Genomic DNA, 27,655 nt, shown 5'->3' on the forward strand with positions numbered 1-27,655 from the left:
CCCCGCAAAGGGCCACACGGATGTGACAGGCGTCCTTTCTGGGACTGGCTGGCCACGAGCGAGCGAGCGAGTGTGGCAAATGCCACTGGCTTAGCTCAGATTAAGAAGCGATTAGAAAAATTCATGGAGGAAGAAGAAGAGGATGCTGTGATCGCTGCATCATCCACCGCAGTCTACCCTCGCATCTCTAGGGCTGGGGGCGTAATGGGGAAGCGACAGGGGGGGAGGGGAGGGGGAATGAGAAAGATGCCTTTCCGGCGTGTTCTCTTCATGGGGGGGCTTGGAGGTATCTCTAAGACCCCCCCCTCTTTCTCTACCAGCTGCCTAGGTGCCAAGATCATCGGGGAGCCCTTCCTCTCCATCCCACCACTGCCACAGGGGGGGTCTGGGGGGGGACTCGGGAGAGGGGCCTTCTCTGCCACTGCTCCCAGACAGAGGAACTCCCTCCCACCGGAGGCCAGGCTGGCCCCGTCTTTGCTTTTCCGTCCGCAAGCCGGCCAGGGCCTTCTCTCTCTTCAGACAAGCCTTCCCTCGGGGACCAGCGGCCTGGGCGAGAGTTTTATTCAGTGGACGTTTGTTGTGCCTCGGTGGCTTTCAAAGGGGTTTTCCTTGTCCTGGCTTTGGCTTCCTGTTTCTCAGAGCGGCGTTCCTTTGATCCTTCTCAGCATTTGTAGACTTTGTGTTTTTATCTTTTTCAATATTGCCTTTAAGTCCCTTTCAAGGAGAAAGGCGGGATAAGCAGGTTTCAAACAAATGAATAATATTACTTGGCCACCTAGATGGGGGGGGGAGAGAGAGAGCCTAGGGCCTGGCCTGCATGGCTCCCTCTCTGGGTCCTTCGCTGGCAATGCCCGGGGGGGGGCTCCCCTGACCCACAGAAGGGAGCGAAGGTGGAGGAAGGGGAGGGTTGCTTATTCCAGGACGTTCGGAGCAAAGTTGGGCGGGCGGTGTGTGTGTGTGTTTCCACACAGTACAGACCCAAGGAGTGAATGAAACACCGCTGGAGCCCACCCGCCCCCCCCCACTCTGGAGGTCTGAGGACCCCCCCCCAGCTACCTCCTCTTCCTCCAGGCCCCCTCCCTCTCCTCCCCCCCCGCCTTCTGTAGGGCCAGCGCTGGTTTCAAATGACCCAAGTCCTTGCCTCCCTATTTTTAACCCCTGGTCCCCCCCCCCCCACTGAGCTGAGGAAACCCGAGCAAGGATCCCTCCATCGCTCCATCCAGCCCACCTTCCGCCATCCGGCCGGCCGTGCTCCTTCATCCCCCCCCCCAGCCCCCCTTTTGCCCCAGTGCCAGCCTCCTCGCTGCTATTTTGGGTTTTATGGGAGTCAGCGCCTCCAAGACGCCTCTGGGCTCCCTGCCCTCCAGCCACACAGCCCGGGACATGCCCAAAGGGGGTCTTTTGGGGGGAGGGGGCTTAGGGGGGGAGTGAGCCCCCCCAGGAAGCAGAAGGACCTCCTCCTCTGAGTCTGCCCCCCCCCAAGTGAGCCCTTCGGCAGCTGTCTTTCTTGCCTTCGAATCCAGCTGTTCCCACCACACGGGCGCAGCCTCAACACCGCGACGGGCATCAAAGGTGCAGCTTGGAATGGCAGGGTGAGAAGAGGGCTCTGCACCCCACAAAATGCCCCCCCCGGTGGGCAGGGAAGAACCCAGGCAGCCTTTTGGCGAAGGCGCCGAGTAGGCCGGATCCCACCAAGGAGGCCAAACCGACGCAGAGGAACAACCCCAGACCCCTTCCTGTGCCTTTCCATTTTTGTGCACGAGTGGAAGGTTAAACCCAATTAACATTTTGTCAGGGGTGGGTGTCTGTGTGTGTGGCTTCAGTGTTAATGTGGGTCAGTCCTTTCCCAGCTGTCGCATCTCTGTTTGTTCCAATGAAGGCCAGCGCTCCGACGAGGGGCTGCTCGCTCGCTGACGCCTTCTGCGGAACCGGCCGACGGGGCAGGAGGGACATCGCCGCCACCACCGCCACCACCCCCGGCAGCACAAGGAGGAGCCGCCTCTGGGCCGGCCCAAGCGAGAGAGCCAGGCCTTTCCTCTCTTCTGCCCAGGTGGACGCCTGTGTAACTCTGTGCGTGTGTGAGTGTGAGTGTGTGTGTCAAAACACAAGGCAGAAATCTTTAAGGCAAGCTATGCCCCCGGAGGCTATTTTTAGCCCTCTCCGTGGCCCCAATTGGGCCACGACAGCTGCCGTTATTTTAATCGGTGCAAATGCCGCCTTGGGCCTGGCGGCTTAAGTGAGCTCTGGAATTATTTCGGCTCTTTCTGCTGATCTACAGCCTTATTTTTAAACTGCCTGCCCAGCTCTTCTGACTGCCATTAGCACCTGGGCCAGCGGAAAGCGGGAGGCGGCCGGCCTCGGGCCGAAGCACCTGCTGCCCAGGGGAGGCGGGCGGTCCTGGGAGCTCACCTGCAGCTCACCTGCGGAAGGGCCGGGCCGGGCCGGGCTGGGCTGGACAGGGCGTGCTTCTGTGAGGCCCCAGAGGGGTCCCCTCCGCCCGGGTCCCACCAGGTCCGGCCGGTCTGCTCCCTGGCCTCCCCCCACTGCGGAGCAGAGTGCTATAGCATCTTCCCCCCTCCCAGACCATCACCATCCCGCTCTGCATCCACACGGGGGGGGGGAAGGGGCAAGACAGACCCAGAGACCCCTCTTCCCTTTCCCTTGCCTTTGAAAGCACACGTGGGGGAGGACAGAGACCTCCCGACGGGCAGAGGCGCCTCCAGCTTGGCCAGGAGGCTGGTTCGGGAGGTGCGCCCGGGCCTTCCCCCCGCCCCCCCCAGCTCTCCATCCCACTTGGAAAGCAGACGGGGCGAGCGGGGCACGCGTTTGAGGAGGTGGGGAAGGATGGTGGCCTTTGTGTCCTTTTGCTGTTTTGCGAGATTCGCCGCCGAGGGGAAGAGCGAGGCAGGAGGGGGAGCCCAGGTTAAATGACTTTTTAATTCCATCCTTCCAGCTACATATGTTGGCTACGGGTTGCAAGGGACAAATCCAGCCTGGAGATCCGGCTCGCTCAGCTTGCTGGCTTAGTAATAGGTCTCCTTTTCCACCCAGCCTGGCAAAGGAAAGGAAGAGGGGAAGGGACGGTCAGGGAAGGGTGGGAAACGGGGCCTGGCCGTGGGCATTTTCAGCCCCAGCCGGGCCCTCCTGCTCCTGCACACGGGTGGGTGTGTGGGGCCCCCCAGGGGGCAGGCGGTGACTTGACCCGGGGGGGGCCCTGTGGGGAGAGACTCACCGCCTGGGTAGCGCCGGAGAAGGAGTTTCCTGACCTCATCGTAGATGAAGATGAGGAGGCTGTACGGGAAGGCGCAGAACCACCAGGTGACCCTGCAAGAGGGAGAGGAGAAAGCCCCAGGAGGTTTTGGGAGGTGGGTGGCAGCTGCGGTGGGGGGGGTCAGGGGGGTGCGTGCTACGGTCCCCACCCCACCCCACCCCCACCCCCCTGTGCCCTCCAGCGAGGTCCAGTCACTCACTTGAGCGGGTACATGCGCAAAGCCACCCCCATCCCTGGGCAGTAGGAGAGGAAGGCGGCCAAGGCGGTTTCTTCAAGGAGGCCAAAGATCAGGATTTTGTTCCTGAAAAGAGGAAAAGGAGGGGAAAGGGCAGCAGAGGGAGGGGGTGGGTGAGCTTGGAGGCGAGAGGGGTGGGGTGGGATGGGGCTTCCTCAGCCCCCCCTTTCTGCTGCTCCTCCTGAATGAGGAGCCCCCCCATCCCACCCTCTCACCCCACCCAAGCAGGGCTCTTCGCCCCCCCCCCGGGGTGAAACCAGAGGGGGGGCCGAGCTCCCAGGGCCACTCACTTCATGCCCTGCTGGAAGACCGAGTTCCTGCGGGTCTTGCAGATGATGAGGTCGGCCCACTGGACCACCACGATGCTGGCGAAGAAGGCGGTGTGGCAGGTGAACTCCACCACCTTCCGCTGCTCGTAGGTCTGCGGAGAGAGGAAGGGCACACGGGGCCGTCACGGGCGGGAGCCTCCCTCAGCTCCATCCGGCTAGATCTTCTGGGCAAAGCCTTGGCCTTCCCACAACGGGGTCTCCTGCTTCGGCCATCGAACTTGCCAACCTCCTGCCGACCCATCACAAAGCCCAGCCTGGCAAGTGCAAGATACAGAGGCAAAGAAAACCACAAGCATCTCTCCCCACGGGGGGGGGGGGGGAGCAGAGGGGGCAGCCCTTCTGCCGAGACGCCTTGCCTGGTTTCCTTCTCGGTTGGCCTTCTGCACGAGGTGGAAGGCGAGGCCACCGTGCCGGTTCTCCCCAAGGCTGCGAGAGTTATTTCTGGACTACAGACCCAAGCATCCTGGGAACGGGCGTTCCAAAGAGCACTCTTCCTTAACGTTGGCTCCCCTTGAGTTTCTGCTGGCCAGAGATGCACGGCTTCTTCCCACGGAGCCCCAGGCTGTGTCGTCAGCTGACAGCCCGCCCTCCTCCTCCTCACCCGTCGCCCGCCCGTCCACTCACCCACTCCTGGCCGTAGCTGTCCTCCACGTCGTTCTTCGAGCGGTCATCCCAGTCCAGCCGGATGCCCAGCAAGGTGGTGGGCAGGAAGCCATTCTCAGCCAGGATGACAAAATAGGTGAAAAAGCCACCTAGAGCCTGGATCATACCTGGGGGGTGGGCGGGGGGGGGAACGGAAGGAAAGGTGGAGAGAAGGTCAGGCCTTCCTGGCTTGGCCCCAGCATCCTCCAGCAAAGCGGGGCCAGCCCGGACGAGGCCTCCAGACACGGGCTTGGCCCACTGTTGATTCAAGGATGGGCGGCAGCCCAGGAATGAAGTGGACGCTCAGCAGGAGAAGGATTTTCGCTTAACAATCCCTGACGTGCCTCCTGTAAAAGTGGCCAAGGAGGTTTAAAGGGGAGGCTTGGTGGCCAGTGTTTTGTCCTGTGGAACTCCCTGCCACAGGCTGAGAGCACTTCCCCGACGGAGGCCGGCCGGACAGACTCACCGATCTGACCATACGCCATGCTGATCAGCCGCTCGTTCACCAGCTTGTCCGTCTTGGGGTTTCGGGGCTGCCTCTTCATGATGTCGCTCTCGGCCGCTTCATAGGCCAGGGAGATGGCCGGGACCTAGAAGAGGAGCAGGACCCCAGGGCGTGGGGGGGTCCCTTGGGGTCTGGGCTGGCTCCCTCAGACACGGGATGCCAAAGGGGGTGGGTATGCCTGTGGGGAGGGGGGGCTGCTTCTGTTTCCTCCCTCCCTCCCTCCCTCCCTTCCACCCCCCCACCCACCGAGGAAGTGATCCTGCCTCTCAGGCCAGCTGCGCTCTCCTGGGCAGCACAGTTCTCTGACCCCCCCCATCTCGCTTATTTAGACAAGGGAAGGACCGACCGCCTTCCTGGGGCTTCCGTCTCTCCCGGGAGGGCAGGCAGGCAGGGGCCCCCGAAGGCGGCGAGGGGCGAGGGCTGTCCACTCACCATGTCTGTGCCCAGGTCAATGCAGAGGATGGTGACGGTCCCCAGGGGGAGAGGGATGTTGGCGATGATGAACAGCAGGAACGGGGTGATCTCGGGGATGTTGCTGGTCAGGGTGTAGGCGATGGACTTCTTCAGGTTGTCGAAGATCAGGCGCCCTGCCGGACGGAGGGCAGAGGCGGTCCGGAGGAGGCTTGGGGGGTGGGGGGCAGCAGGGGCCCGGGTGGGGGCTTGGGAGAGGCAGGTTCAAGACCTCGCCAAATTCTCCAATTCGTTGGGGGGGGCTGGAGCCTGACCAATTCCCCCACCCCCCACCTGTGAGCAAGGCTGTCGCGAAGACGTGGCGGGAAGGGGCAGGGGACCCACAGAGGACCCAGGTGAGGAAAAGCTGGTGGTAGAGAAGCAGCCCCCACCCCACCCCCCACCCCGTGTGCTCTCCACACCTTCCTCCACGCCGGTCACGATGGAGGCAAAATTGTCGTCCAGGAGGATCATGTCGGCCGCCTGCTTGGAGACGTCTGAGCCGGCGATGCCCATGGCGATGCCGATGTCAGCCTTCTTCAGGGCCGGCGAGTCATTGACTCCGTCTCCCGTCACGGCCACGATGGCTCCCTAGGGTGGGAAGAGAGGGTCAGGAGGCCCGGGAGAGCAGGGCTGGAGCCCCTTGGGCCCTGGGTCTGAATCGGCCCGTCCGGGGGCTCCTGGATCCCCTCTTCAGGACCGCGTCCTTTTGGGGCTGCCCAGATTTCAGGGGGTTTCTCCCCTCCCTCTCCCCCAAACCCTCTGAGGACCCGAACCCTCTCCTGGGGGGTTCTTCCTGGTGCCCAAGACCCTTGGGCTAAAACCGGGTGGGACTGGCAACCTGGCCCTTTTGGTCTTGGGCCCTGCTGGCCCCCCCGGGAAGGCGACAGCTTCTGAGAATTGGCCTGGAGCCCATTCCGGCCCTTGGTGGCCAAGAGGAGGCGCCCCCCCCTGCTTGTAGCAGAGCCGGGGGGGCAATGTGGGCCGCTTTCCCGAGGGTGCTTGGACTACAACACCCATCTGCCTTAGCCAGCGCCAACTGAGCTCTGCCAACAGAGAGGGAGGGCTGGAGGGGCACCCAACCGCCTCCCGAAGTCTCCACTCTTTCCTGAGCAAGCGCAGGAAGAACGTTCTGGTTCTGAAGAAGGTTTCTGGGTCCCTAAGAGAATGAACCCAACTCTCTCGCTCTCCCTGTCTCTCCCCCCCCGGGGAAAGAGCATTGGGAGGGGGGGCTCCCCTACCTGCCGTTGACAGCCTTCCACAATGATGAGTTTCTGCTGGGGGGAGGTGCGGGCAAAGACAATCTCGGTGTGGTTCTTGAGGATCTCGTCCAGGTGCTCCGACGTCATGTCTTTCAGGTCGGATCCGTGGACCACGCACGCCTTGGCTTCCCTGGGGCGGGAGGGGCCACAACGATGCAGGAGAGCAAAGAGGGAAAGAGACAGGGAGGGGCAGCTGTTGTCACATCAAACGGTCGGGGGGGGTTGTGTGTGTGTGTGTGCGTGCACACACACGTTTGTCCCTCCAGAGCTGGGATTCCTTCAGAGCTGCATGCCTGAGCAATCGGACTGGCAAATTAAACCCCTCTTTACCGCTGCCCTTCCCCGGTAACCCTATCGCAAAGCCATGCAGGCTAATCTGCAAGGCACAGATTTGAGAAAAGCCTATGTTAGGAGCACAAGGTGTCGTGGTTATGGCATCAAGACCAGGGCTTGGGAGGCCTGCGTTCACATCCACATTGTGATGGCAGATCTTGGTCCGTCCGCATTCTCTCAGCCCGACCTACCTCACAAGGGTGTTGTTGCGAAGGTATAGTGGGAGGAAATACTATGCATATCTCCTCGAGATAACTGGAGGAAAGGCAGAATAGAACTGTAACACCACCACCACCACCATCATTGTTATTTATAACAATAATGATAAAACGAACAGATGCTTTTCTCTGCTTCAGGGAGCACTACTTCTGTCTATGAGCCTAGTATCTCATCTCGTTTGACCCTCCAGGGAGGCCGGGATGAGGACAAGGACAGAACCTCTTGTGAATCAAAGGACCAGCCTACCTCGGGTTGACCTGGTTGACAGGGATATTGAGTCGGGCGGCGATGTCCTCCACGGTCTCGTTCCCCTCGGAGATGATGCCCACCCCCTTGGCAATGGCCTTGGCTGTGATGGGGTGGTCGCCAGTCACCATAATCACCTGTGGGAAGAAGTCAAGAGGAGCCCTTGAGCCGCTGAAGGAAAACTGTACGCTTGGCGGTTTCAGGAAATCCCCTCAAGTGACCAGCCTGGGGGGGGGAAAGTTCCCTGACTTGCCACAGAAGCCCTTAAAGCCAGCTCCCATGCCTCTGCGCCCGATCCCCGAGAAATGTGGACGGTGTGTTTCCGGGAGGGAGGAACAACCCCATCGCGCCCGCCCCGCCTCGCCTCACCTTAATGCCAGCGCTCCGGCATTTCCCCACGGCGTCCGGCACAGCTGCCCGAGGAGGGTCGATCATGGACATGAGGCCCACGAAGCAGAGGTTGGTGATGGGGAAGTTGACTTCATCCACGTCGAATTTGAAGCCTCGGGGGAACTGGTCCTCTGGGAGGTAGTAGTGGCAGAAGCCTGGCGGCCGAGGAGACGGGAGACGTCCCAGCGGCTGGAGGGCCACCTCTGCCCACCCCTGCCCGACGCTCCTGCCCTGTTTGGAGGGCCCCCCCTTGGGGCCGATGCCCCCACAGGGGAGTGGGGGCTGGTTGCCAGGGACGGAGTCTCCTCCTGGTTGTGGAGCCCCCCCCCCGAGAGGGAGCCAAGCTGAGAGAGGCCCTGGGGGGAGCTGCCCCTCCAACCGACTGACTGACTGCCCGCCCCACCACTCTTGCAAAGCGTCCTGCCCCCTGTTGCCCCTGCCGAGGGAGGGGGGGTTGGGGGGTTAGGGGCCGTGTCCCATCTGTCCAAAGAGGGTGGAGGACCACCCCTGAGCCCCTCCCTCCCTCCTTGAGCCCCCTCCTCCTCACCCAGCACTCTCTCGCCCAGGCCCCCCAACTCCAGGTAGGCGTTCTGGAAGGCGTCCCGCATCTCCTCGTCCAGCGGCACCTCCTGCCCTTGCAAGAGGATGGTGGAGCAGCGGTCCAGGATCCTCTCCGGCGCCCCTTTCATCACCAGGACGTGGCCATTGGGCCTGTCCTCCGGCTCGTGGATGGACAGCTGAGAGAGAGGTGGAGAGATTAAGGTGGTTCAGGGATCGGAAGGTGGGGCGGAAACTGGGCAAAGAGCCGCCTCCCTGGCCAGCGTCTGCTCTCCCGTCAGGGCTGGGGGCGCTCGAGCCCTGGGCGGAGCCTGCCTCTCCTGGGGGGTGTCTCAAGGGGGCCGTGCCCCTCCCCCAACCCAGGCGGGGCTGACCGGGCCCTCTGGCCAGTTCCCAAGGCCTCTGGGAAGCCCACAAGCCGGAGGGTTTCTGTGTCTCTCTCTGTGTGTAAGAAAGCCCCGGCTCCTTTCCTCCTGGGGGTGGGGGGCAGCCCGGTCTCCCCAGTCGCTGCACCTGGTATTTGTTGGTGGAGTTGAAGGGGATCTCGGTCACTTTGGGACTCTTGTCTCTCATCTTCCTGACGCACCCGCAGGAGAGCTCGATGCATTTCAGCAGCGCCGACTCGGAGGCATCGCCGGCCGTGTCCCTCTGGACAGGGAGAGAAGGGGAAGAGGAGGGAGGCGCTGGGCCTCCTCGCCGCCAGACTGCGCCTGCCCCCTGGCAGCACCGCCATCCGCAGCGTGCCCCTGGACCGGGTCAGGGCAGGTGGGGTCCCCCACGCGGTGGAGGCAGGAGGAGGAGGAGAGGATGCCCCCGTTTTCCTTCCTAGCTGGCCCCGAGCAGACCAGGAGGAGTGGCGGCTTCTCTCTGTCACAGCTAAGATCTCCCTCTCCCCCCCCCCCCCCGCCAGGGCAATGCGTTGCTTTTCCCCCACCCTGGCTGTACAAATGAGCCATGTGCCACTTTCTGCCACACGGGGATGAATACTGCTCAGTGGGCATGCATGTGCTGCTTCTCCACATCCTGCTGGGTTGCGATTCTGTTCACGCTCACTCGAACCCAGCTCTCTGCTCTCGGCTAGCACCCCCCCCGTACCTTGGAGATGGGTATGTTCTCTTGCCCTGCCTTGAAGACTGCTCGGTTGCACAGCCCTGCGATGCGGGCCAAGGCTGTCCACGTGGGGGAACGCTTGTCAAACGTTGCTCCTGTGGGGGAGAGGAGAGTGGTGGGGGGTTGGCACTTCAGGTGAGGCCCCCAAAGGCCAGCCTGGGGTGGGGGTGGGCTCCCTCTCTGAAGGGGAGAGTCCCTTCCAAGAGGGCTCCGTGCCTGTTGCTCGGTACGGTGGCCTTCAGGAAAGGATCCGTCTCTGCCCCTCGTTACTCTTTAGGAAACGGTCTGCTCCCCTCCTTCCTCTTTCGAGCATTGGCAAAGCCCTTCTTTTTTGAGGCCCTGTTGTGGTGCTGGGGGGGGCATGAAGGGGCAGCCCTGACTGCCTGGGGGGGGCCCTCCACGCCAGGAAGAAGGCTGAATAGGGGGCTCCCCCTGCCGGCCCACGGCTCTCCCGGACACTCTTCCCGCAGCCAGCTGGTGCGACCCTGGCAAGGATCGTAGGAGTGAAACCCCGGGACGGATGCTGCCAGAAAGAGCCCCCGCATGAGGATCGCTTCATTTCATCACGAAGAAAGGGCTGGATTCTGGCCGCCGGTTGGCAGCTGCTCCCCTCTGCTTGGGAGCCTGGAGCTGCCCCTCAGGTTTCAGGTCCACCCTGTGAGGCTAGTCCTGAGAGGAGGACACGCTCTGCAGACGCCCGGGTGCTTGCTCTCTCTCCCTCTCTCTCTGTGTCTGTCTTCTACAATTCAGGCCCTATCCTGGCTCTTGTGGGGCTGAGTTCTGGCTGAAGCCCTCAGAACTAGCCCCAGAGTTTGGGGATGTTACTTTTTGGGGAACGGCGGCCGATTGGCCTGCTGATGGAGCGAGGCGGGGGGGGCTGCCTGGCCACGTTCGCTCCTGCACCCACTGCCCTTTCCTAGGCCGCTCTGGGGCACGCGTGGGGCAAGGAGAGGAGGAGGGAGAGGAGGGGAGAGATGAAGCGCCAGCGCCCGGCCCTCACCAGACTGGTCCTCGGTTGTGTCCGCTTCGTGGATCTGGTTGTCGAACCACATGTGGGCCACGGTCATGCGGTTCTGCGTCAGGGTCCCCGTCTTGTCCGAGCAGATGGTGGAGGTGGAGCCCAGGGTCTCGACGGCCTCCAGGTTCTTCACCAGGCAGTTCTTGCGAGCCATGCGCTTGGCGGTGAGGGTCAAGCACACCTGGGCGGAGAGAGAGGAGAAAAAGAGGAGAGAGGAGGAGGAGGAGGAAACAGCGGGAGCAACAGCCCGCCGGCCGGAGGTCTGCCTTTCACCGGCCACTTTCCTCCCAGGCAGGCCCTCCTCCTAAGACTCAAGGCCAGATTCGCCCTGCCGGGTTTTTTAAAATTAAAAGGAATTAGTTTGCATTTAAATGCATGTAGAGCTTTTAAAAAATGAATAATAAGCCCCTTTTCCTGAGAAGATATTAAGTCTAGTGCCAGGAGTAGAGGGTTTCATCCTGGGGGGGGGGGGCTGCGGCTGAGGACTCTCTCGTACCCAGTAGGGAGGGCCAGCAACCCCCCCCCCTGTGCTTTATTCCTAGCCTGTCCTTTCGGCTTATTGGGTCGGCACATGGAGAAGCGCTTGGTGGTGCAGGGGACCCAGTGTGTGCATGTGTGTTGGGTGTGTGTGTGTGTTGCAAACGCCACCTCCTGCTCCTCCCTCGTCCGGAGGCTCCCCAAATCCCGCCACGCTGGAGCCGCTTACTGTGACGGTGGCCAGGAGCCCTTCGGGCACGTTAGCCACGATGATGCCGATGAGGAAGATGACGGCCTCCAGCCAGGTGTAGCCGAGGATGAGGGAGAGGATGAAGAAGGACATGCCCAGGAAGACGGCCACCCCGGTGATGATGCGGATGAAGTGCTCGATCTCCATGGCGATGGGGGTGCGGCCCACCTCCAGGCCGGACGCCAGGGAGGCAATGCGGCCCATCACCGTGCGGTCCCCCGTGGAGATGACGATGCCGCGGGCCGTACCTGTACGGGGGGGGGGGAGGCTGTCAACACCGCCTCTCCTTCCCCAGGGCTAAGGGCAGCATCTGCGGCTCCCCTTGGCACCTTTCCTCCCTCCCTCCCTCCCTCCTTTGGGACAGACTCTTGCTGGCCATGAGCTAACAACGCTGCAGAGTTTCAAATCCCCCTTTTGACCCAAAAACCACTTCTCCTGGCTTGGTCGAGAAAGGGCCAGGGGAAACCGGAGAGGGCTCAATCCTGCAGCCCAGAGGTGATGCTGAAGGCCAGCCTCTGTGGAACAGGCCGAGAGGGCCTGTTCTCTGCCTCTCCTTTGGCCGGGGTCTCCCAGGCACTGCAAAGAGGGGGGCCCCTCCCCGTCCGTGTCCACCTTCACCGCCCTTTCACCTTCCACGCAGTTGGTGGAGAAGAAGCAGATGTTCCGCGTCTCGAGGGGGTTCTCGTGGGTGAACTCGGGCGAGCGGGTCTGCGGCTCTGACTCGCCAGTCAAGGAAGAGTTATCCACCTGCCCAAGTCAAAGGAAGAAGCTGTGGGACAGAAATACCCCTGAAGGGGGCGGTGGGGGGGACTGAATCTCCATGGGCCAAAGTGGCCGGAGCGGTTCAAAAGAGCCGGCTGGCCTCAGGGTCTGTTTGCCTGCAGAGCTCCGGGGAGGGAAGGATCAGGAGGTGAGTGCCCAAAGAGACAGAACATCGGGATTCTGAACCAATCCACAAGTTTTCTTAACTGGCTCACTTCATGGTTTGGGACTGGCGGTCAGAAGCCTGGCGCTGGACCGACTGAGCGCGCGGCCTTCCCGGGTTCTTGCCCGCCTCACCTTGCAGCCGTGGGAGGAGATAATCCTCAGGTCGGCCGGAACGCGGTCGCCTCCCTTCACTTCCACCAGGTCGCCCACCACCACGTTCTCGGCATTGATCTGGATCTTCTCGCCTTCCCGGATCACCAGGGCTTGCTGTGGAGGAGAGAGGTTACGCCTGCAGGGAGAGCCCCCTAAGGGGGCGGCTGGCCTCCCTCCCTCCCTCCTGGCGCCTCTGGGAAGCCCACGCAGACCCCCCCCCTTGGGACTGGGGAGGAGCTTTGCACTGAGGAGCGGAGGTGCCCAAGGAACCTTTGGTTCTCCTCCAACGAGGTATAAATTAGATGGCACGGGTTCACTGACTGGCCAGCCAGAGGCAAATAACAGGCTTCGTTTGAACACGGACTGTGCAAACATGGAGGGACAGATCCCTGGAGAGCTAAGGTTTCATCACCCTCGAATTGCAAAGGTGCTGCCGTATCTGTTTCCACCATAAATAGTCACCTGGGGAAGGGTGGCTGCAGGGCCACCGGGCGGAGACTGGGGACGACGTGATCTTTCCAGGTTCCGCCACAAGAGGGCAGTGGCGCACTTCTCCCGGGGAGCGCCAGTCCAGCAGCTGGGCTGACACACCTGGGTCTCCCCCCTCCCTCCCTCCCCCCCCCCTCTCTCTCTCGGCTTGGTTGTGGCTCCACATTCCCAGGGACAAACTGCGGTGTGTTTGTGCAGCCCCGCTCGCTCGCTCGCTCGCTCGTGCTAGCTGCAGGGAGCCGGGCCCGAGGGCTTCCTCTCGTGGGCCCCCTCACCCAATCGACAGAATAGCTTTTTAAGAAACACAACATACCGCAAACATTTTTGACTCTGTATTTATTGTTATTCCCCCTTGGACGGTTTTAAGCTCCCAGTGGAGCTGGTTATAAGAACACCCTGGAAAAATAACTTTTGGGAAGACGTAGGACTCCCCCCCCCCCCCCCAAGGCCAGCCAGGGGCTGTCAATCGAATTGATTAACTATCCCAGCCTCTCTGGTTATCAGGACAGAGGAGCAGCGACCGATTGATGGCCGTGGGGCTCCCCGAGGGGGAACTGGAGGCCTTCCAGAAAGAGTTTGGATGACAAGGCCCATCATCCCACGCCGTGTAGCTCATGGGATGTGTGGTCTCGCCACAGTTGGAGGGCCAGGGGTTCCCCCAGGCCCAGGCTGAGCACAACGGAGAATCCTTGGCAGCGGTGTGTGTGTGTGTGTGTGTGTGTTTAGACGGACCCCCACCGCCCCAGGGCAGGACCGGTCGGTGGGGGGGGCCCGCAGGCGGCTTACCTGGGGCACCATGTTTTTGAAGGAGTCCATGATTTTGGAGCTCTTGGCCTCCTGGTAGTAGGAGAAGCAGCCGGTCACGATGACCACAGCCGCCAGGACCACCCCCAGGTAGAGCTGGGAAGGAGAAGAAGGAGGAGATGATGGAGATGATGGAGATGCAGGGGGGGGGAGAGAGAGAGGAAGGCCCCCCCCACCACCACCATTAATCTGGCAGGAGGGAGGGGAGCCCCCCCCACCCAGCAACCAAGGGAACCCCCTCCCAGGCACAGCGCTTCCTCCCCAAGAGAGCCCCCTTTCCCCTGGACTACAACTCCCAGCAAGCCCCGGGGCCAGCAGCCTGGTGGGAGCCGCCCTGCCCAGGTGTTGCCCCTCCGCCCTTCTGGAAGCTTCCTGGGAGGCAGGAAGAGGAGGGAGAAACCGTCCCCCTCAGGGAGGCCGGAAAGGAGGGAGACTCTGCCGGACCCCCCAGGGGGAAGGGCTCCTGAGAGGGGGGGGGGGTGGCTGGATTCCCTGAGGGAAATCTTGGGCCAAAAAAGGAAAAAGGGGTTCTTTTCCTTTCCTTTCCTTTCCTTTTTATTATTATTTTTTCTTTTATTTTGGTGAAGCTCCTGAGGAAACCCCAACCCTAGCCCTGGTCGTTTCTAAGAGACCTTTTAAATCTTTCAGCGGTTCCCCAAATCTTCTCTCTTTTTAAAAGAAAACCCAAAACCAACCAACCCAAAACAATTTCTGTTTGTCCTGGGAGAAAATAATCTGCAACCGTCTAGCTTTCTTGAACAGAGCTTCACCGTGAGGAGAATTTTTGTTTCCTTTTTTTCTTCCTTTTCCAAGCTAAAGAGCATGGGGGGGGGGGGGGGAGAGAGCCTGATCTTCCCTCAGCGGGGAAATTCATCCCGAAAGATCGGCAAAGTCCAAAATGTAGCCGGGCGCGGCGTCTCCCCTGCTTTTTATTGGGGGGGGGGAGGGAAAACAACAACGAATCCCTAGGCCTCTGATGCAAATGGCTGCCATCCATGAAAGCCCATTAAAACCTAGTGCATGTTTTAGGTGCCACAAGCCTCTGGTATTTTTTATTTTATTTTAATTTTTAAAAATATTTTTTTTATTTTTTTGGCTGAAAGAGCCTAATGTGGCAATCAGGGAAATTGACCCAGAATTGTTATTTGCCTGGGTGAGAGCCAGAGCCCAAAGGGAGAAGCTTCTCTCCCCCCCCCCGCCTCGTATGGCCTGCCTCGGTCCCCTCTGAAGAAGGGGCCGAGGAGGGGGGCGCTAAATGGCCCCCCAGGGCCATCCTTTGGGGCAGATCTGAGGAAAGCCTGCCCGAGGGCACAAGCTGTGGGATCCCTGGCTGCTTCGGTTGCCTTACGCCACAACGCTGCAAAAGATGAAAAAATGGAAATAGAGAAAAACAATAGTTTAAATGTTGGGATTAAAAAGAATTAGGTCTTGATCTAAAAGGACACCTACGTACTTCAGGGGGGCTCTTTGGGACCACCCCCTCTGTGTGTGTGTGTGTGTGTGTGTGTGTGGTTTTTTATTTTTATTTTTTTGCTCTTTTCCTTCCTTGCAATACCAAGGCAAGGGGTGGAGAGCAACCCCCCATTAACCTCCTCCCCACCTAGAACAGGGCCTGGGAGAGGGCTGGGGGGGGGGGTCCCTATCCCTCTCATTCAGTCGAAGATCTGTCCTGCTATTTCTGGGACCGGCTGTAGGGTCTCCCACTCTGGGTGACCTCCTGGTGCGAATGAGCTCCGGTTACGACAGGAGCAGCCTCCAAGCTATTTTGGAGTCCTGTCTTTTTCTGGGCTGGACAATCTCCCTTTGGCTGCCTGGCTCAGACGTCACCCGCTCTGATCTTTCACGACACAGTCTCCGGGAGAGGCGCTGAATCCCTGCCTAAGAAGAAGCCGAGCAGAGCCAATGGAAAAGCTGCTCTCCAGTTGAGCTTTTGGTTTGCAAGAAGAGCAAAGATTTTGCTGTGGGAACCCAGGCAGAACCGGAGGTACCTGGACCTTTTAGGGCTCCCAGATCTTGGGGCAGTGAGTTCCCCTGCTTTAGCACTATGGAGAAGCTCTGCCTTCTTGTCTGCTCTAAGCCTCCCAAGTTTCCACTTTGGTGGACCAACCCTCCACGTAAAGGGTTGGTCACCTGAGGCCATTTCCTTGGCAGAAGGCACTTTTATGAGGCTGCGCCATGCAGAGTTTTCACACGGGTTGCTTCAGCCATGTTCGCCTGCCCTCCTTTGGCAAACAGCCCCCCCGCAACGTTGCCCCAGCCCCACAGCCATTTGGGTTCCCTTTCCCCTGTACCCTTCCAGCAGTACTGGGCCCTTTTTGGGGTGCACTGACCAGAACAACACAGCAGTTCCCAGTGTGGTCCCATATGAGAGGGGGAATCAGACTCCCCACCTCTGACTCCACGGCCAGAGACCTCAACCGCAGAGCTCACCAGCCAGTGGTTCTGTACGATACTGGATATTTTATTTTCGCTTCCTTCTCTAGTGATGTTCAACATCATGGATTAGCTTTTTTTTTTTTTAAATTAAGCAGCCAAAGAATGAATATACATTTTTCTCTTGCTCATGTCTGGACTCCTGAGATCCCTTTTTGGGTCTATTTCCAAAAGCTTGGCCCCTGCCAGTGTTGTCACGAACTCTTTTCTTGAGAGCCCTTGGCCATTGCAATGCTCGTTCTCCTCACCCACCCACCCCCGTCTGGAGAGAGCGCTTGGGGTCCCTTTCACTTCCGCTTTTGTTTTAAGCCTTCTAAGAGAGACGTTTCTTCAGCCCAGCTTGGAAAAGCCTTCGGCAGAGCTGCTTTCTCTTCCTTCTGTCACAGAACTTACATTGTCGTTGGCTGGTTCGTCCTCCATCGCTGCCTGGATGCTGTACGCCAGGAAGCAGAGAATAGCCCCGATCCACAGCAGAATGGAGAAGCCCCCAAAGAGCTGCCGGCAGAACTTCACCCACTCTGGGGTGGTGGGAGGAGGAGTCAAGGCGTTGGGGCCATCCTTGGCCAGAATCTCCGCTGCGCGAGTGTTGGTAAGGCCCTGTGATGGGAAGAGGCAGGAGAGGATACAGAGAGAAAAGAGGGGTTGGCCAGAGAAGGAGGCATGCCAGAGGAGGGTGGGAGGGGGAGGCAGACAGGGAGACAAACGGAGATCCTATGATGAAGAATAAGATCCTATGCAGAATACGAGGGCGATTCCAAAATGAGCGGGTAAAGCCACTGAGGCAGGCTTGGCCCTGAGTCAGATCCTGCCCTCTGCTAGCCCTCTGGGGTGCAGGGCGGCTAGGGGCCACCAGGACTGAGGGTTTGTTTTCTTTTATTTAAAATAGTTTTACGATGCCTTTCCCCTTAAAAAGGGCCCAAGGTGGCTTACATCATGAAAAGACAACATTTAAAAGCGTAAAACAGCAGACGTACAAATACGTTTGTGTCAGTATACACATATTTTAGAAGAGAATCAGACACACTAAAAATGGTAAACAAAATCCGCACCAAAAAAAGAGATTCAAAGCAAGAAGGAAAAACACTCCCTTTAAAAATCCTCTCAGACTCTGCTCGTAAGGCAGGACGGCCAGCAGAAGGCCACATCATCTCGGCTAAGTGACAGAGGATGATGCAGAGAGAATCAAGTTAGAAGCCGGACCGTGTCCGAGAGGCAGGATTTCATCCAAGCTCCATTCCCCAAGCCATCCTATTTGGAAGGGGTGTGTTTCCCAGGGATGAACCAGAAAACAAAACAGACTCTTTTGCAAGCAACAGGCCAAGGGAAAAGCCCACCAAGCACTTCTAACTAAATAATTTCTTCTTCTAACCCAATACCATCTGTTGCCTGTTGCGCGACCCTAAATGAACTGGAGAGAATTATTTTATGTCGGTTGGTTAAATTTCCATGCTACCATGCTGTAAAGATCCCTCTCCCTTCTCTGGGAGAGGGGGAAAGGTGAATTTCCCCCACTCTTTCTAGCCACCCCTTTCCTTCCACCTATCACTAACGGGGTGAGAAACAACAGACAGGCAAGAAAGGGGGGGTGCAAGAATGAGGTGTTGGGGGGTGTCTTCCTTGACCTCATGGGACGGTGTCCTTTTTTCAGCTGCTACAGCCATTTGGGAGAAGGCAGGATGTTCACGTGAGTCAGCAGAAGGCACCCCTTCCTTGCCCCCCCTACCCCACTATGTAGGGAGAGGGAGAGGCTCTGAGTGGACTCACCTTGGAGAGATCCACTTGATACTTCCTGCTGATCTCATCAAGAGAGAGCTTGTGGTCATCCTGGGGAAGAAGAAGGGAGTCAGGAGAGAGAGAGAGAGAGAGAGGCCATTAGTCATCCTGGCAAGAGAGCTGAAGGTCCTTGGAGAGAAACAGGATCCAAAGGTTATCTCTGGCAAACGGTGGGTCGGCCGGCCAGCAGAGCTGTCCTTCCCTCGAACTGTCAATCCCCTTCTCCCAAGGCGTCCTTTTCCTCTCCTCCTGGGCAGCCTTGGCTCGGGGGATGGGGAGGCAACCCTGGAGCAAGCCAGCAGCCTCACCGAGGCCACGGGGTGGGAAAAGGAGGTGTGGGACCCTCCTCCTTCCGGCCTCCCAAAGGCAGAGTTCTGCCAAAGTTACTTACCCAGGGGCCGGCCTTACCAGGTTGACTTCCTTCTTCAGCTCATCCAGCTCTTTCTCTTTTTGCTTCTTCTTCCCTCCTCCATTCTCGGCGGTGGCCCCCGGAAGGGCAGACTCTCGTCCTGTCTGGGAAGAGGAAGCCGCTGTGAGCCTCAAGGAAGCGAGAGAGGGACAGAGATGGGGTGGGAGACGGGCCGGTGTCAGGACAAGCCAACGAGGGTGCTCGGCGGAGCCACCCAGGAGGCAGGCCCCACTTTCCTGGGCTTTGTCTCAAAGAAACAAGTTAAAACCAATAGGGGTCATTTTTGTTCTGAACACCATAAAATGAGTAGTATTGGGAATGAATTACTCTCTCCCTGCATCCCAAATCCCAGCTGAATAGTTTTCGGAACAACAACATGAATGAGAAAGGCCTCAATCTTTGACGCTGAGATTTGACCTAAAGAATCGTGCCGAAAGAAGTACGGAAATAAGTTTGCCTGGAGAATGACAACATTGAAAGCATTTAAAGCTCCCTCCCTTCTTCGTGCCCTCCTTAATTTCGTGCAGAAGGACAGTCTTTTTGGCCAGCTGCAAATAATCGGTTATAGTCTCTGTTGTTATCTTAGCTGAGATGGGAAACTTACTGAAGAAGAAGGAAGCAGCTTGGATTTTATAAAATAAATTCAAATTGTTTGAAACGGATTGGGACACACGTCGGTGTAGGTACACATGTTTTCGCGGTTCCTTGCTGTTGCGGGACTCCGCTACCCGCGTGTATATATAGGAACCACCCTTTTTTTCAAACCATCCAGCGGCAGGGCTGTGTTTAGTGAGATCCCCAGGGCAGGACGGGACCGCAGGAAGCCTTGTCTTAACCAGAACAGGATCCTGAACGTAGATCTGCCTCCAGGCGGACGTGATGGAGTGAGGACCTAACGTACTATTTCTCACCTGACCCAGATCACCCGATCGCAGGGGAGAGAAGGGTTCATGAGCTTTCCCCCAAGAGAGTCTGAAACACTCTTATCTAAAAGGTTCCAACCCCGGGAAACCGTTGTGTTCTGCCTTCTCACTGTCACTGAAGAAGGGAGCAGTCATGAAAACGGCACAAAAGCTGCAGGGACCGTTTTGCCCAGTAGAACTTGTTGATTTTGCAGGCGCTCCTGGGACCTGTTTGTTTTGCCGCACTGCCCGTGCTCTTACGGAGGAGAAGCTGATCCCGTTTGGCAGGTCCCGGGGAACTCGAGCGCATGGGGAGGCTATTAGCGTCGCTGGCATTTCCGAGAGCCAAGCAGACGGAGAAAGGGGAGCAGGAGTTCCGTCGGGAGGCTGAAAGCTTATCTCCCCACCTCTGCAAAAGTCTGGACACACGAGGAGAACAGCCAACACAACACATCACACCCGCTGCATGTAAGCTATTTGGGGTTTGTAGGGCGGGTGGCAGCTTGGCTGCTCGCTCTCTCTCTCTCTCTTCCCCCAAGCGAAAGTTCAGTGACTGATCATTTCCGCTCCCCCCCCAGCCCTCAGAGAGCAAAGGGGTCCCACCTCCTCTGGGAAGGTGTGTGTGTGTGGGGGGTTTCCAGGCCAGGGGCTTCTCCTACCACCACCTGACTTGCCTGCCTGCCTCCTGCCTGGGTTTTCCTAGGGCCCCTGGAGGTTGTAGCGCTTCTCCCTGCCCTGATTTCCTGACCAGGCTTCTGTTTTTCTCCTCCACGGGTGCAGGTGGAAGAGCTACAGGAGGGTGGCTGTTGAGTCCGCAGTGCCAGGGACCCTCGGTCTGGAAGCCCCTGCACTCTACCTGTTGAATTTCCCTCTGGTGCTCTGCTACTGAAGGTACAGGGACTGGTGTCAGCCTTGGTCATAGATAAGTCTGGATGGCTGTCGTTTTGGTGCTTTGGGCCATGTTGGCGCTTCCCCCCTCTCGCAGCTCTCTGGCACCGGGGCTGGCCAGCGAGAGCAGAACAGAGCCCAGCTGGCGGCTTTGTCCACTCTCGGGCTGGCAGGGGCTCCGGGGGCTCCCCTTCTTCCTGCCTGTCAAGGCCCAGAGCGCTTGGCAGGCCCTTCCCGTTGGGCAGCAACAGAGGCCGGGAGGGAGGGAGGGAGGCAGGTTGGTTAGCACCCCAGGCATGTCTTGCGCGGAGGAGCCCAAAGAGGCTGGCAGTGCGCAAAAGGGAAAATGCCACCCTGGGTCTCCATCCATTCAGGGGGCTGCCCTTTCAGAGGGGCAGAAAGGGGCCTCTGTGCTCAATTTCCCTCATTCAGGACAGGGTGGAGGGAGTGGATGGGGGGGGAGGCAGCTACTTTCCTTCCTTCCCTCCCTCCTCCCTCCCTCTCTGCCCTTGGCACAGGGCAGGCGTCTTCTGAACTCTCTGGGGACAGGGTGAAGAGGGCCCCCCTCTCTTCCTGGTCTGAGAAGGGGTATAAAAAAGGAAGGGGGGGACGAGAAGTCACACACACCCCAGCCTGGAGCCCTTCTGCGTTCCCTCAGAGGGCAGCAGCGCAGTCAAACGCCTCTGGAAAGCACCTGGAGAGGCAAAGCCGCCTTCGCTTCTTGGGTGGACAGGAGGGAAGCGGGGCTGCCGGGAATCTCCCTGCAAAAGGCCTCAGGGAGCCAGAGGAGCCCACAAGGCGACTTGGGGGCTCCAAACGGAGCAGCCAGCTCAGAGGCCAGTCAAGAACGCCAAAGGCAAAGGGGCCCTGGGGGTGATCGTGGTCCACCTCTAGGCTTGACGGGGACGGGGGTCTCGTCTGTCTCCCGCCTCCTGCCCTGGATGCTGCCCAGCCTGGGGAGGCCAGAGGCAGACAGGAAGTGGAGGGCAGCAGAGGCATGCAGACTTCCCCACACAGACCCCCACCCTGCACCCCAGCGGTGCCAAGCCGGTTTTACTTTTTCTATTTATAAACAAGGGAAAATACGCAAGGGTCAAGTTGATCGCTGTCAGGAGGTAAACCGAGGTGAGCTCGGTGGCTCAGCAGCAGGCGCTTCGGGGGGGGGTTGCTGGTTGTAAGAGGGCGGCTGGGGTGGTGGTGGTGGGGAAAGGCTGCTACTTGGGGGCTGCAGAACCCGAGTCCTGCTCCTTTCTCTCCCGCCTTCCCCGCCTCTCCCCCGGGGGTCCCTCTGAAATGTCAGCCCTGTTCTGTGCCAGGAGAGTTGATCTTGGCAAGAGGGACACTTTTCCATGAAGACCCGGGACGAGGGCCTGCTTTGCATTGGTTGACCGCTGGATAAACATCTGCATCTCCTGGGCCAGAGTTTGTGGTCCCAGATGGGCCCGTGGACCAGGCCTGAGTCCAGCGAAGGGGACGCCAATGGCCCTCCCCCTCCCCCCTCCTCCTCCCTTTCTAAACAGCCTGTGCAGTTTTGCACAATTGCTGTGTTTCACGCTGCTTGTGCAAGGACCACTTAGGTCAGGAATCAAAGGAAATTTATTTAGGAGGGCAGCCAGCCCTCCCGTTGGTCGCTGGTGGAATGGATGGAAGGACCTCGAACAAACCTCCAGGACAACATGCTGGGAATCCGAGCGTGGATGGAACAACTTATGAGTAGCCAACCTAGTGACTGGCGAGGGGCTCCATTCACATGCGCCCCACACCAAACTGGGCCCAATGCAGTCCCATTTCCATCGTCCTCTAACAAGGGGAAACTCCGTTACCTTCTTGTTATAACAAGAAGAATCTCCTCATTTCCTTTTAAAACACACTTGTTAGGATAACCTTGAGAGTCCATCGGTCAAGGATTTACTTCTAGATTGATGCCATCAATCCTCCTATGGGTTATTTTACGTACTCAAAACTGGCAGGAGGCAATGCTACCAGTGCGGAGGGAGCCGCCGGAAAAGCCTTTCCCAGCCCTCTCCTGGGGTCACCCAACTGATCTATGGGGTGTGGATGGGGAGCCCCCCCCTGGGAGGAGGGAGGGTATGATCTGGAACCGGTGGTCTTGCATTGGGAAAACCAGGAAAAGCGGGGGGGGGGGGGAAATGATGGAGATGGTGCTTCTGGGGGGGGGCAGGACGTCAGGCATTTCTCCTCAGCAAAGAGCTGGCCTGCGAAGGGACCCAGGAAGGGCTTGAAAGGCAATGGGGAGCCTTTGCATCCACCCCGAGGGGCTCTGGGGGCAAGAGGTCCAGCTTGCTGGCCTGTGGTGTTTGGGCAAAGGGGGGGGGGAAGAGAGAGAGAGAGAGAGAGGGACAGGGCAGGGGTGTCCGGCCGTGGCCATGCTCTAGTACCACCTCAGGGGGTGTAGAGGGGGGGGCAAGGTCCCTGTGTGTTGGGGCAAACCAGCCCAAACCAAGCCAGGCAGGGACCAAGTGGGACAAAGGCTCTGGGGGTTTGGAGGGGGGGGGCGGCAACCAAGGTCCCAAAGGGGAGCTGCTTTTTGGCCCCGCTTCGGAGTGACTCCGGAAGGTGGGTCTCTTAAGCCTGGCTTGCTCTCCCACGGCAGGGCTAGAAACAAGAAAGCTGCACCTGGAGGGAATCTGCTACCCGGGCCGTTTGCAAAGGTGCAGGATCTGGCTCCCAACAGGCCCTCAAGGTGTACAAAGACACCCTCACTCCCTTGGACTCGGCTGAGCCTCGGTAAGTGGGTTCTCTTTTCAAAGGGGGAAACGTGACATTCGGCCTGCTGCTTTTTCTGTACCAAGGACCCGTCCGTCGCCTGTGCTTGGAAGCAGGGACCCACTTTCAGTGGGACCTCCTAGGGGTTTCACGGTACGTGAAATTTATTGAAGGAGTGGTTTTACTGGTGAAGCCCCCCCCCCCCAGTAAGTTTCTGTGGCTGAGCAGGGATTCGAACCTACGTTCCCTGAGGGAGCGAGGCCTTTGATTCAGAAAACTGTACTTGTCTAGACCACAGACGCTCATAAGGAGCGTACCTGAAACCTTTCACGCTCAGAATCCAGGCAAAATCTGCCTCTGAGCTTCTGATTATTTTCTTCCACTCCTGGTATGAAAGCTTTCGGGGGTCCTTGTCTTCCCATATCACCCGGTTTGAAACAAAACAGGCCCATTTTCATTCTCTGCTCCCTTGAAAGTTTGTGCCCAAGGAGTGTTTGGCTGCAGGTCACCCGAATGGGCAAGATCGAGTCCGAACCAGAGCAGATCACAATTAAACCACGGCGGGGACTCTGGGAACCGGAAGGGCAGCATCTGTGCCTTGATCTCCACATCCCCCACGTTTCTATAGGGAAACGGAGTGACCCAACAGGCTCACGTGTCTTGAATACACACCGCAGTCATCCTCTCTTGTATATTAGTGATAAAAGGGGCTGTTCTGAGTCACGTAGCCAAGGAACGGTTTAGCTGTGCTAACGATAGTTGCAGTGGAATAGTTAATGTATGCCAGGTTGACCTTCTGTGACCTGCTTTTGTGAAGGTGGAGCCCCCCTGCCCCCCCAACTAGGTGTCCTATGGAAAAACTGGACTACAGCTCCCACCAGCACCAGCCCACACGGCCAAGAATCAGGGATAAATAATGGGAGTCACCGTCCTAAACATTCAGATCGCACCAGGAAACACGCTGGTGTAGAGAAAGGCACCGTTCTTCTAAGCTGCCAAAAACGTTTCACCAGAGAGAAACATCTTATAAGAGGTTCTGTCCAGGTTCGCAGATGGCGTTTGCTCGCCCTGGGAATTTACCAAAGCGTTAAAAACGTCCAAAGGAGATTATTTTCTTTGAGGATTTAAGGATCCTGCCTTTCCTTCCAAGGTGGGAAAACAGCTTTTGAACCGAATGGGTGTCTCTGAAGCCACGCTGGAGACATGCTGGAGACTTTTTCATGCGGATCAAAAGACAGGCATGGGTGCACAAGAAAGTTGCCCCCGAACCCCAGCCACGGCTTGCGGTTCAGGGGTGGCAGATTTTGCCCGCTGCTGCGCTCCTGGTGCTCTGCTAGAGGTTTTGCCCTAAGGCGGAGGCCTTAGCTGGGGGCTACAAAGCCCTGCCCCCCCCCGACCCTGGCAGCACAAGGGCCACGGAGTCCCCACCCCACCCCACCCCGGGTGCCCTTTCAAGCCAGCAGGACCAACCCGCTTGGGCACTTGAGATGGCCTTACAGTCACGCCAGGTTGCGGGCAAAGCCCAGCATCCTCAGGGCGATCCACCTTCTGGATGCCCTCGTTCAGCACATTTTCTGTACAGAACGGGGGACGATTAAGTCATCCGGCAGAATCCCTCCCTGCAGCAGCTCTTCTCCTTTCCGCCGCCCGTCCAAGCCTTCCATACCACGATCTAACTGGCCTTCTGCGCGAAGTCATGCGAAGGGCTGTTGTGCTGAGTTTAGACGCGAGTGGAGGGTGGACGGGTGGGTGGGGCGGTCGGAGTCTGGGAACATGGGCCGTGCGGTCCTCCCAGGAAGGCCGGACTCCGCAGGGATGACCCCGCCAGGGCACCCAGCTGCACAAACAAGCGCAGCTCCCCCCACTCTACCCCACAACCCCGCCCCGGCCTCCGCGATTCTGATCTTGTCCTTTTGAAGGCGGGGAGGCGGGGGGGGGGAAACGAGAGAGGGACCACCACCAGGGACCCCCTGCATCGTGGCCTTCCCAGGTGAGCGGTTGTTCGGAGGGGACACACACAAACATAGAGTTCCTTAAGTTTTCAAAGTCCTCTTCCCACCCTACACTTGCAAAATATGACTAATTTTTTAAAAGAGATGTCCTTTAAAAGAAGGGTGGATACTTACCCCTTTCCCCATCTTGGCCGGGGCAAGAGATGGAGGGGCCGGATCAAGAGGATGATGCAGAAGGAAGAAAGGGGTGGGGGTGGGGGTGGGGAGACGAACACCAGGAAAACAACCCCCTACGAGAAGCCCACGTAGGACGCAGGCATTCAGTTGGGCTGAAGCCTCCTGGCTTTAAATAGCCGGCTGGTTCACCCGCTGCTGCTGCTGCCGCCGACGCTCCTTCTCTGGACGAGGCACTTGTTGAAACTGGATCTTGAGGGGAGGGAGGCTCCTCCTTCCTGGCACCCTCCCCCTTTTTTCCCCCTTCAGGCTTTCTCGACCTCTCCCCTTCCCCAGCCCCCTTGCCGTGCAGCCCCCTCCCCTTCCCTGGGTAGCTCTGCCCACTGCCGCTCTGAGCAGCCACCCGCTCCAAAGTGAGTTTCCCTGGCACAGGAGGAGAGAGAGAGAGAGAGAGAGAGAGAGCCTCCGGGCACTGGCTCTCTTTTATGCCATTGGCATAAAAGCCCCCTTCTCCCCCCCCCCCGTGCCACACATGGGGGGAGCCCTGGGAGGGCAGAGCATTTCCCCCAAGGGCCTGCCTCCTCCTCCCCCCCAGGGGGCCACCTTCTTTCCTCCTGAGAGCCCTCATTCTTGCTCCCCGGAGGGGGACACGGGCGCTGTCATCATAGCTGCCTCTCCCCCCCCCCCGCCCTGCCCCGAGTCTGCCACTGTGCCTGCCAGCCGCCAGAGGAGCAGGGGAGTGGGTGAAGGCCAGCGTGTGCAGCCTCTCTTCCCTCCAAGCAGATTACTAATAATAAAACCGTAACTGTCATCTGAGAAGGGCAGGGCTGGAAGGGACCTTAGAGATCCTCAAGTCCAGCCCCTGTCAAGGAGGCCTGGGGGGGGGGGAGAGATGAGAGATCAAACTCCCAACCTCCAGAGACCTCAAGCGCGGAGCTATCCAGACGTTCTGGAGTGAGCTCAGCGCTCCAGCTCTCTTCGCCTCTAGGCTTCAGCACATGGCTTTCTCTCCGCCTTCCTTCCGTCCTTTGCCTCCCAACGGAAAAGGAGGATTTGCAAAACTCTTTACAGAAGGGCGTAGCAAGATAAGATTTGTGTGGGTCGCCTGACCCTCGGTGGCATCCGATGAAGTAACCGAGTTTGAACCTTGGGGTCGGAAGGGGAGTTAATGAGTTTTCAGACAAAGCCCCAGGACTTAACCAGGGATGCAGGGGCAGGGGGCAACCCCCCCCGCCATCGGAGGGATCACGGTGGTGTCCAGGAAGGGCTGGGGGGGGGCAGGGTCCTCCCCAAAGGTTCTTGGGAAGGGTCCCCAGTCCAGAGAGCTCTGTTTTCTGGACTGCAGCAGAGCAGAGCTTAGCAAGGGCCGGCCCTATCCTTGGGCAGGGAGGCAGCTTTTGGCTCAGAGGAGAGGCACTGGGGCAGAGAGAGACAGGGCGGAGTGTAGGAGGGCAAGAACATCTGTGTGTGTGTGTGTTTGTGTGTGTGTGTGTGTGTGTGTGTGTGTGTGAGAGAGAGAGAGAGAGAGAGAGAGAGAGAGAGAGAGAGAGAGAGAGAGAGAGAGAGAGCTGTGAACTTCCTGAATTGGTGAGGGCTCTTCCATTCCACAGTCCTCTGGCTCCATACAGCCCAGCCTTTGCTAGCTTGCCTCCCCAGGAGCCGATTAACTGTCTTCCTGGACGGAAGCGTTTGTGGGAACTGGATGATGGGTTGAGAGTCTTCTCATAGGACTCCAGTCTGGCTCAGGTTTAGGTTTGGTGGCTTCAGCATCGAAGGGCACTTTGTCCTCCTTGGCCTCAGCCGGTGAAATGTCTTTGCTCAGCCCTGGAGAACAAAGTGGGCCACCGCTTGTGGGTCTAAGTGGCAAGGCGCCCTGTGTAGAACCCCACCGCCTAGCCTCAGAGAGGGAAGGATGATTCCCCACCCCCACCTGCTCATGGCTGGCTGGGCAATTCTGGGAAGCCATGGTCCTAAAAAGGAAACCCTTCCAAACTCCAGACCTAGGCCATAGAAAGTTTTTTTTTTAATCTAGACTTTTGAATGCACAGCCCCAAAAACAAACTGATAATCACAGGCATTCTTGTGAAAAATAGGGGTTGATTAGACATGATTTGTCCCTGGAAGGGAAGTAGAGGGAAATGAGAAGAAAAGCTTAGTCTTTAATGAAAGTTTTTCTCTCCCCTGCTGGTCCAGAGGGAATTAGCTCCTGGGTATGCAGAGCTGACTTATTTCTTTTCAAATCTCTTTTTAATATGTGTTCCTTTCGTCTTAAAAAAAAAGGAAACAGGGAAGGGAAAAAAACGGTCCAGTAAGGAGTTCCTTTAGAGCCAAGGTCCAGGCTAAGATTTTTACATCCTTTTAGACAACCTTTGAGGGTGGAAGGATGGCCAGCTGTTGGTTTTATTCCAAGCATGACTACCCCGTCTCCATCTGGAGGCTCTCCTTTTCTCTCTCTCTCTCTCTCTCTCTGTGTATGTTCTCCTTCCCAGGGTTCATTGATTATGATCTGATGTGTTTCGCTCCTCCACTAAAACATGGCATCCACATTCTGGCCCCTTTCAAGTGTCTTGTGCTGCAATGTGCCCCCTCCCCCCAAAAGGCCATTCCCCTCTCGGCACCTTTTTGAGTGGAGATGCCCGCGGAGGCCCTTAGTCCAAATTTTTTGGTGTTGTGCTCATTTCTTGTGCGTGTTTTTTTTTTTGTGCCTTCCCCTTGGAGCCGACTTATAA

General features: G+C 58.4%; 1 protein-coding gene and 1 long non-coding RNA gene across 2 annotated transcripts; one reads left to right on the top strand and one right to left on the bottom strand.

Moving 5' to 3' along the window:
- Nucleotides 1-2,918: 2,918 nt before the first annotated feature.
- LOC110081459 (sodium/potassium-transporting ATPase subunit alpha-2) lies at nucleotides 2,919-25,381 on the bottom strand. The gene is made up of 23 exons (XM_072984160.2): nucleotides 24,927-25,381; nucleotides 18,283-18,387; nucleotides 17,866-17,925; nucleotides 16,495-16,698; nucleotides 13,651-13,764; nucleotides 12,355-12,489; nucleotides 11,925-12,042; nucleotides 11,275-11,543; nucleotides 10,551-10,749; nucleotides 9,536-9,645; nucleotides 8,954-9,088; nucleotides 8,430-8,619; nucleotides 7,862-8,037; nucleotides 7,493-7,629; nucleotides 6,674-6,824; nucleotides 5,855-6,023; nucleotides 5,415-5,569; nucleotides 4,944-5,067; nucleotides 4,460-4,605; nucleotides 3,797-3,927; nucleotides 3,471-3,572; nucleotides 3,233-3,324; nucleotides 2,919-3,052 (listed from the first exon to the last, which is right to left on the bottom strand). Exons 1-23 carry the CDS (start codon nucleotides 24,936-24,938, stop codon nucleotides 3,024-3,026), a joined length of 3,063 nt encoding a protein of 1,020 aa, XP_072840261.1. The 5' UTR covers nucleotides 24,939-25,381; the 3' UTR covers nucleotides 2,919-3,023.
- On the top strand, nucleotides 18,603-22,809 carry LOC110081460 (uncharacterized). Its single transcript, XR_002300965.3, has 3 exons — nucleotides 18,603-19,653; nucleotides 19,966-20,076; nucleotides 22,688-22,809. It is a non-coding gene; the product is annotated as an uncharacterized LOC110081460 (long non-coding RNA).
- Nucleotides 25,382-27,655: the final 2,274 nt, after the last annotated feature.

The sequence above is a fragment of the Pogona vitticeps genome, chromosome 15, assembly GCF_051106095.1.
Source record: "Pogona vitticeps strain Pit_001003342236 chromosome 15, PviZW2.1, whole genome shotgun sequence".
In the NCBI taxonomy this organism is placed as follows: domain Eukaryota; kingdom Metazoa; phylum Chordata; class Lepidosauria; order Squamata; family Agamidae; genus Pogona; species Pogona vitticeps.